This window comes from Nothoprocta perdicaria, unplaced genomic scaffold (assembly GCF_003342845.1).
Source record: "Nothoprocta perdicaria isolate Ctin4 unplaced genomic scaffold, notPer1 scaffold_95, whole genome shotgun sequence".
Taxonomy (NCBI): Eukaryota; Metazoa; Chordata; class Aves; order Tinamiformes; family Tinamidae; genus Nothoprocta; species Nothoprocta perdicaria.
In genome coordinates this window covers 630,765-640,656 of record NW_020456254.1, presented here as the reverse complement: position 1 = coordinate 640,656, position 9,892 = coordinate 630,765, and the positions used below count along the sequence as shown (strand labels likewise).

The 9,892-nt window shown below is 42.0% G+C and overlaps 1 protein-coding gene across 1 annotated transcript in view; it reads right to left on the bottom strand.

Moving 5' to 3' along the window:
- The window catches only part of INSIG1 (insulin induced gene 1), a 15,939-nt gene extending 9,141 nt beyond the window's left edge, over positions 1-6,798 (bottom strand). Inside the window, exon 1 of the mRNA XM_026052997.1 lies at positions 6,731-6,798. Within this exon, the coding sequence (XP_025908782.1) occupies positions 6,731-6,798 (68 nt within the window). The remainder of the gene's footprint in view (positions 1-6,730) is intronic.
- Between the last annotated feature and the right edge of the window lie 3,094 nt (positions 6,799-9,892).

Genomic DNA, 9,892 nt, shown 5'->3' with positions numbered 1-9,892 from the left:
GCCGTCGCCAACGGCCGTTTGTAACGGGGGCGCCCTGAGGAGAGTGTGGGCTTCCCTGGCCTTTCCCGGCTAGGTCGCCCTCAGGAATGTCCCCCTAGAGTGTCTCTTGGGGTGGTGCCATCTGCTCGAAGCAGGAGCTAAAGTGGTGGCCGCCCAGGCTGGTACTGGAGGGTAGGCGGTCAGCGCTGCTCCTGAGCCTGGGAAGAGGCCAGTGCCAAATCCAGCCCCTGTGAAAGGGCCTGAGCTGCTGACTCATGGCCCCGCACACTGGTGACCCCCGCGGTTTGCGTCACTGCTGAAATCTGGGTCACCGTGTGCCTGGTCTCAGCATGGTGCTGAAATGCACTGGGATGCCCCTCGGAGCCCTAGGAGCGTCTGGAAACTTTGAGGGGTGGAGGTGACAGTGCTTGTGCAATAAAGTATAGCCTCAAAAGTTGTCTAGTTAGCGGCACCCAGATGCTAGGCTTTGTTTTGAAGATCCTGGTTCTCCAGGAGACCTCAGAAAAGTGTTTTGTTGCAGTAAGAAGAACTGAATTGGGTTTTTTTGCCACTATAGGAGAAACGCTAGTGTACAGTGAATGTAAGACCCATTGGTTTCCCAAGAAAACACCAAGGATTTAAGCATCTTCATTCACCTGCTGGCCTTCAACCATGAGGGGTAGCATGATGATCCAAGCTGGATTTCATTGCTGCATTGATGTAATAAAAGTCAATAACATGTAAGGAAAGAGTTGGGCCCTCTCTATATTATCTATATGAAGAGTGAAGTTCATCTAGGATTAGGTTATCCCTGCTTGTCTTCTGCAAGCTTCTGGTTTTAGTTTGATTTGCTAAAACTGCAGTCTTCTGTCAGATTTTAAGGCATTGTGCTGGTCAGTGTGTCAGTGCTATATTGGTCTGGTCATGTCTTTAGCTCAGAAATTCCTGATAATTTGAATTTTAGGTATATTAAGTGCATATTCAGTTTGTTTTTAAAGTGCAGCTTAATTTTATTTTTTTTCCCGTCTCCCTTAACATAAAAATATCATTACCAGAAGCTTCCAGCCTGTCTTTGCAAAAATCTCCCCCATTTTTTCTTTATTTTTTCTATAGACCGATCATAACGTTGGCCAAGGAGTTGGCCGAAGAGCTCTCCTCTGAGTAAACACTGCTGGTTTGGCTTTGTCACAGCATCACGGAACAACCCAAATTCTGCCTCTGTATCAGGACAATAAAATGCTGCAGTGCCAGTTAATAGAGTTGCTGGTTTTCGGCTTGGGAGCGTTTTCCTCCTTCCTGCTTCACCAGGCATCCTTATGTCTACGCAGATAGTTTCATTTCTAGGTCCCGTGAGCTGCTCGCGTCGCAACGCAGCCTTGCACTTCCCATTAAACCATTCATCACTTTACATTAAACCACTCCTTTCCCTCCTTTTCTTGTTCTGACCCAGTAGACTCTGTTCAAGTTAACAGGGAGAACAGTATGCAGGGGAAACAGTCTTAATATATTGTCAGCATTTTATGAGCTCCTCTGCAGACACATTTGATTTCTTCCAGGAAATCACACGTGGACGTAGGGCTTCTCTTCATGGCAACTGTGTACAAGGCTTGAGTTGACACGGGCAATTTATCTGTGTCCCCGGGCTGCTAAGCAGCACTTTAGGCAACTCTAAATAAGGGCTCGAACTCATTCCCTGGGAAATTTTCCTTCACATTGAATCACTCTGAGATATTATCAACAGGACTGCAGATCTGAGATAAAATGACCCATCTTCATAAGAAATGTTTTTTTTGAGGGGGAGTTTGCTTCTGGAAAACAAATATAATTCATCCTTCCTTGTGTTACATCTCTACTTTATTTGAAAAGATTTATTTCTGTATTGAAATATTTTTCCTTGAGTCTTATTTTCCATGTCTGGGCAGAGTTCACGTTCCCTCGTGCTGTGTCTGCTACCTTCCTTCCCCAGAACGAATTATTAAGCATCGTTTATCATGTATTTTCTTTTCCTTATGGGTATGTTTCCTTTCCTCTTTCTTGCAGCATCTTTTTATTACTTATTATATTTCTTTTTTTTTCATATTTGTAATGGCACATGGCAGTGCCCTGTTTTCTTCCAGACTTATTTCAGACAGCAGAGACCAACTTCTGAGATGGAGTAACTTGCTGTAGCTTCACTAAAACCACTGGAAACAAAACGAATCTGTACTACTTGAGAAATTGGCCCTAACATATTTTTTTTTAATATATAATAATGCATAAAATAAAGGTTAAATGTCTCTTTATGGTTTTATTGCTTTAAAAGTCAGAATGCTTTGCATTTCCCTGTAGAAACCTAAAAAAGGGTAGGTCTCTGTGTGCTGTGATTAATGCATGAAATTTTACACCTTACAGTTATTTCTGGGAAGAAGTGCTCATGTGTCCTTCTAAGATTAATGACAGTTATTTTTGTCTCATTCAGTAGCAAAGACAGCAGATTTCTGTAAGGTCTCAGCAGCGCTCCATAAATAAATTAATTCATCTATTCTTTCATGCTTTCTGTACTAAACTGTGACGTTTTGAAATCTGACAACGGTGTTGTCACCACAGATTATTTCATGGATCTTTTAAGCAGGGAGCTTAAGAGGCAGGTGGGATGTTTAAACATTTTATTTTTTCTCCCATTTACATTGGATCAAAAAAAAAAAAAGAGTTAATTGCTGATACAATCTCAGAAGACAGTGATGGAGAATCCAAGAAATAATCAGTTTGCTGCTGCTGAACTCAACCTGTGTTATCCCTAAAGCTGCTTTTCTTCTGCTTCACTGGAGACTTTCTGGAATTTTATTCACCTTAAGACTTTCTCCTATTGATACATAGAAATGGAGCCGTGCTGGGCTCACAAGCTCAACCTTAATCTCCCGCTTCCCCATAAAGGGATTTAGTGACATACATTGTTTGATACCTGTTGCCAACTTAGCTACAATAGCCCTGGACACCTTTTGATACTGCTAACACTTTGCCAGACTAAATTTCATCTTTGCCAGCTATCTTTAGCGTGGTTGGCTGTGATTACATGGTAATTAACTATCATGTAATTAGCTACTCGCCCTCCCACGTCCAGCTGTGGGCACTGACTCAGTGTCACTGAACCTCTGTCCCGACACAAGGGCAGTGGCCATGGCTGGGACTCAGCTTTATCCATCACGATCTCAATATTTATTTATTTAAGCGGTGAGCTCACTGCGTTTGTACTTGATATTCAAGCTGTTGATTAGGACTAACCTGCATCATGAAAAATTACTATTTGCTGGTTATATTATTGTTGAAAAAAACAGGTTTTTGATGACCTCAGTGGTTTTATGAGGCGGTATGAGCAGTGTAACTCAGTGATGCAAACAGTTCTATCCAGATGTTGTTAAAAATTGTTGTAATTGTGTTACTGTACTTACATTTATACGTTCATATATGCTACCTCCTCCTAGATCCTTAAAAAAAAATCATTAGAAGCAGTGTTTCCGTAAAAGCAGAGAAGTCTAAGGGTGGGTTTTTTTGAAACTAATGTTCCCAGCTATAAATGAGTAATCAGTCAGAAGGCACAGCCACTTTTTATAGTAGTAGTCTAAGCCATGAGAGTCTGAAGCACGGGTGAAATAAATTACAGATGCACAATAGTTAAAACAGAAGGAACATTGTATTTTATATACTACTTTTTTTCCTTGAAAACCATTATTTATATGGAGAAGAAAACATTTCTATCACTGATCCTCGTGTAATAATGGGCTCCTCTGGGATGTATGTCCAAACACATCAGCTGTTGCTTGGGAGCTTGTAGGTTTGTCATTCGTTTTGTGACTTGGGACCCAGTCATTCTCCTGTAGAGTCAAAGAAAATTCCTGCAGAGGGTTACAGGTAAACTGTGTGCACAATTCCAGCACTTTCTGTCCCCTCCTGACAGTGACCTTCTCACTTCTCTATGCTTCAGGAGTTCCTAAGCTGGTTTGTAGGGGCAGTCATGAGGCTACCACAGAGGAAAAATCCCCCAGCACTTGTGGGGCTTTAGATTTCATCTTGCCACGGCCGAGGAAACATGTAGTGATGTCTCCTGTGCCAGGAACTCCTCAGCTGAAGAGGAGTAGATTCACAGGAGAAGAAGGGACCTTAGAGCATCCTCTCTTTCCCAGGGGCTCTCTGTATGCCAGGAAAAGGTCTGGAGCAGCCCAGGGAAGCTCGCTGCAGCCTCAGGGTCTCATTAACTAGCTACATTAGATGAGCTCTTCCTTGCTCTGCCCCTCTCCCTTGTCTCTCTGGAGCAGTTGCTGTAAATAGCAGAGCTGTGCCTGCCAAGAGGAGGCTCCATATCCCGATTCTGCCTGTATCTTTACGTCCTTACGTCCCTTAAACTTGGGAGCATTATGGCCAATTGCTGTAGGGCTGTCGCTTCCATCTAGAGATTTTCATATGGAATGGTCCTATCCATACTGCTTTTTTAAAAAAAGTACTTTTAAGACAACTATAGACTGTCTTATAGGACTTCTTGAAAGAAGGCAGAGGAGGTGCCTGAGTACTGCACGTGCCTCATCCACAAGAGTGCAAATATATGGAGCTCATCTCTCTTTTGAGTACAAAAGATGCACTTCAATATTTTTTCTCTCATCACATAGGCAGAAAAACATCTTGGTTTTGAACAGGGCACTGCCAAAATGTACAGTGTAAAGCTCCCAGTGCAGTCAGGAAGATCTTGTTGTGGTAGGAAAAAGTGGCTCCCATTTTGCACCATACACAGTGAGATAAACATTGCTGCTTTTCTGCAAAAAAAAACCCCTCAACATTGGCACATCAGTGATTGCAGCACTTCTCTTAATTCACCATACGTGGGTAGCAACAACTGCTGCTCAGGGGTGTTTTCAAATTGCCAAGCAAAGTGCAGCGAATGGGGAGCCCACAACTTTGCCCAGAGCATTAGCTGGGTCACTGCTGAAGGTCAGATATACTGGAAAAAGTTACTTAAAATAAAAGCCTTTTTTTATTTTAAACTCATACAAAGACCCACTTTGCGTGTAATAATGAGATGCAATAATCAGAGGTACTTACCAGTAATAAACTGGTATACTATATTGTGTTAGTTGTATGCCGATGTATGGCTCTTGGTATCGTTGTAACAGGGGACTGGACCTTATATGGCTGTTCTGATATTTTACTGGTTTTCCAGGTGCCACTAAGAATAGTACACAAGTCAGATACTTGTTTTCTGCAAATTTCTGTGGAATGAAGTGGGATGAGCCCGAGCTCTGAAGTCAGAGGGCAGCAATGGGTGATAGGAGCTGGGTGGCCCAGGTTGTGCTGCTTGGTGGGATGCTTTGCGGGTTGCCTCACAGCACCGCACACTTGGGACATCTGCAGGGATGGAGTTGGTGTCTTCACCTCTTGCAGACGTTCAGAAATGGGGATTGCAGAAGGATCACAGGGCAAACAGGCTTTAATCTCCTAGGTGTAACTCGCTAGTATCTGATGTCCCTCCTCCTGCAAGTGGGAGCAGATATCAGGAGTAAAGAATGATGTCCCGCTTGGAGAATACACAACACCTAGGGAAAAAATTGTGGCCTATCTCAGATACTACAGATCTTTTATCAGCCAGCGTTGTCATCTGTTCAATTGAATATGCGTTTAATCTTCCCAGGTTCACTGTAGGAATCTCGGTTGGAAAAATAGGGCAGAAGAGAACTCGCCTCTATTTTTTTTCACAATTAAAAACCCCTGCAGGTTCTGGCTGTGTTGTGGGTGGGTGGTTGCCTGTGTTTGGACGTGGGAATCTCTGTCCTTGTACCGCGTCACTCCCTGCAATGCCCGGAGCGGTTGTTTTTGTTTGTTCAGCCCCGGGTGGAGCCAACTGTCCAATAGGGTAAATATTTGTCACCTTGTGCGTGCCAGACAAGGAGGCCTAATTCCTGCTGCCCTTGGTGGCCTTTTACAGCAAACAGCCAGTGCGAAGGCGTAAATAAAATTAGCAAAAATAAGGGCAGTGCGTATGGCCCGGCCACATAAAAGAATATTTACTATAAAAGGCTCTCATGCCCTATAAATACATGTTTGCAATTGAACGTGGAGCAATATTTTTGTTTACAAGGTGCTCAACTTCCATCGGTTTCAGTGGGACCTGGTACTTGCTGCTTTTGAAAAAACGAGACACTTCTTCACACATCTGTCTTTGGGTGTTGAGGATCAGGTTTACCCTGATGCAGATATTTCCAAAGCCATCATTAATGTTAGATAAAGGTGTCTGAACGAAACTGTTCTGCAGGTGGCAAGTGCATAATTCAACGTGTGTTCGTGTGTTGATAGATACATCACAAAACCCTTTCCGGGTGACTGCAGCAGGTGTCACCTAAAATCTTCACCCATGTCAACAGGTTATAATTAGGGTTTATGACTGAAGAGATTGGTGATAGGTAATTGAGCCTTTGTTGATAGAGAGGTTAATACAAATGTTGTGACAAGAGGAGTGAGATTGGACTCTGCATCTGGCCTATGGTGTAGACCAGAGCCTAGCTCAGCTTCTGGGCAGCTGGACTTCACAGTCTTCAGGTTTGCTTGCTTCACAAGTGCTTTATGGGGACAGAATAAAATGTACTTTATCATTAAAAACTTCATTATATGAGGGATTTTTTTTTATTAGAAGAATTTGCAGCTAATTCTTGTTCCCTATTTCTTCAAGGTTCAGCTGTTTATTCTTCCCTTTAACACACAAATAGGAATAATTTAGTTTCAACCTCACTGGGGCAAACTGTGGTCCTCTTCATGCTGACTGTTAGCTGGCTTCATGTTTAGGTTCACTGGGGTCATAGACACTAATCCGGGTGCAAAATATCACTCATGGTAAGCGATATTCACCGTGTTTTAAGTTTACCACGTTTGGTATTCACCAAACCTCTCTGTTTTAAGCTGTTTTTCATCACAGCGCAGCCAACTGCTCGCCCACTTCCCCTTGTCATAGCCCTTCTTCCTAGCATTTTGTCTGCATTATAGTATGTATATACTGAACTTTGCACCGTGTTTCACCATGTATTGACAGGGTGGCCAGCCCTGCCTCTCTTGCCTGTTATTGCTCCTGCCAGCCCCTGCGTCCCTCCGTGCAACCAGCCAGTGGAGCAGGATGAGGACGCGATCCTGATCAAAGTAAACAGGTTTGTGCGTTGGATCCCAGCCACGGCACTTCCCCAACCTGCCTCCCATCCCTGCCGGGGGTGCGCGTGAGTGACAGTGATTCCAGAGGGAGGGATAGGGCTGCTGCAGTCAGGAGAGCTACCGGAGAACCACTCAGGGATCCACAGGCTGTTTGGAGGGCTTGGCTCACTCCTGTTAACCCTCAAGTCTCCCCATTTCAAAGATCCTCTTTTTTTTTTTTTTTTTTAATAGATTCTTCTAAGCACATTCTATATATTTCCTTCACTCAAGCATAACTAGAAACTATAAAAAGCACGTAAGAGTCTTTTTCCTCTCTGCTTTCATGTAGAGTAGAGCTTCCCTGACCGTACTCAGAACTCAGCCACCTTGTGTACAGCTTTGTGATCTCTATTCAGCTATAAATTCCCATTAAAACTGATCAGGTTTTAAAGGTGTTCAGGTTTTGGGGTATATAGGACAGCAGTTTTCAGACATGGCAGCGTGTTGAATGCTTTCTTTATGAAAGCTGGCTAAAAATGGTGCTAATTCCATTCCCTCGCTTGATATTAACTTACTAACTATATAAATACAGTCTATAAATACATACATATATCTCACAAGCCTTCCTAGCAATTTACACATTAGTATTCTGCTACTAATCCTATTTCTCCACAGTGTTTTTCCTGCTTCTTGTATGCAAACAGGCTGTAGTAATAACGCAACGGCATGAAATCCTCATGGGAATACCCATGGGAATAAGTTCCTCCTTTGAGTCTGGTCTTTTCTCTGGATACTGCATTTATTCGTGCTAGTGATGAGTGTGTGGGTAGCACGTGGCATTTCACACTCTTCTTTATGCCACCAGCACTGCATTTCCAAATGCTTTAAATTGTTTTTGCCAAAAGATTTAGCCAAATCTTTCTGAGCAAAATTCTATAGGTTATTTCCTTGATTTTAGTGCCAGTTCAAGCAGAATTTGTCCTGTTGCTTGGGATATTACTGAAAACTTTGCCAAGTGGCAGAGAAGCTCCTATGAAGTTGGGGAAAACTGTATCCCTTTCTACTTCTGCTTCTGTACCTGGATCTGATAGAACTGAGTCTTTTGCATTCACAGGGGAAAAGAAAGTTCATCCTGAACATCTGATATTTGCATTGTCGGCCAGTCAGAAATGACTAACCATCCAAGGACTTTTTTTCCACAAGTGAAAAGTTAATTTTATACTTTTGCACAATTTTTAAGCCCGTGGTTGAAGTCCACAATTTAATTTGCAGAGGGAGGTCATTAACATTTTGCTTTAATGTTAAGAAATACTCTTCAGCAAACTGTCTCAATGAGGGGTACAAAAAAGGGTTGTTCCAAAGGATTCATTCATGAAAAATTCAGTTGAATGAAAAATACGTGATTTCTGTAAAGAGTTAAAATAACTGCTGTGAATGTCTCGGAGTAGACTAGCAATAAAATTTGTAGATATCTAATAATTCCACTGATGTTTGAGATAACAGTACAATAAACATTGTAAGAAATATTGGCATGTTTTTAATGTTACTATCTGGATAACATATCTAGATTTCCATAGAGATAACGGCTGCTGCTTTTTCATGTTAAAGTTGTAAAAAAATGTCCATCGGTATCTTTCATAGGGAAATAAAGAGAAGAAGGGCCAGGAGAGAGTGATTTTGCAAATACAGCTCGACTTCAACTCTCTCAAGCAGCGGAGGGTGTCACTGCTTTTGCAATAAAACATTCTCTGGTAACAGATGCAAAACAGCTGAAAAACCATTAAAAGCAAAACTTTATGTAATATTGGCCATCAAGCAAGTTTACTTGGTCTTTTTAAAAGGCTGCTTTTCAATATATATAAGAAAGGCTGTTAGCAGTGCAGTGACAACAGAGAATGTTTCTGCCTGGTGGTAGGATAATGGCTCTTTGCCCTGAAGAAATGGTTCAGAGAGAAGGTCTCCTGCTTCAACCAAGCATTAGAAAAACAATCTGAACCTAAACTCGAGGTAATGGTGTTTAACAAAAGTGCTGCAGACTTATTTCCCACCTAGAGAAAAACTAAACAGAGTGAAATGTTTAGGACCATTGTGAGCTAATCCACCCTAGTTCATTAAGCTAGGCTTTTGGGAAATTTGCAATGAGGTGCCAAATTCTTAGTTCAAGACTTTTACATAGGTTTGTTGCCAGCAATCAAAATACTGCTTATTTCTCCCGTCTTCTTTTCTGTTTTACAGGGTAGCACATTGGGAGGTGACCAGCTCTGCCCTTTCCCAGGCTACTCTTTCCAACAGATCCACTGGCTCAGTTGGTCAAGAGGACAAAACGAACAAAATCTGCTTCATTAGTTCTAGCATACGTAACTTACCACCTTCCTAAGATCACAGCCCCATATGTAGCTAAGGAATAAGAGAAAATACGGCTAACCTTAATAAGCAGCTACTGTCACTGTCTTTCTAGTGACTTACTCTGCTGTTAACTACAGTTTTTTCTTGCTTTTCTTTTTTTTTTAGCTTACCTAAGCTGTAGCTGTTTCAAACTCGTTTCCAATTTCTTTCCCTCATTTAGTCCCTATGATAATGCCAATAACTGTTAAGTCTCTTGAGAAGACTGAAAAGGGGACAATCCAAAGTTGGTTTAAATATACTTTTCTCGGTTTACTTCTTAACTTGTGTCAAATTATACTGGATATGCGGCTTCTGTTCCTGCCAAAGTAGTGTTGCTTTGCTTTTTTCTTCTATCTTTTGCTCTGTGTCTTCTTTATTCTTTCCTAAA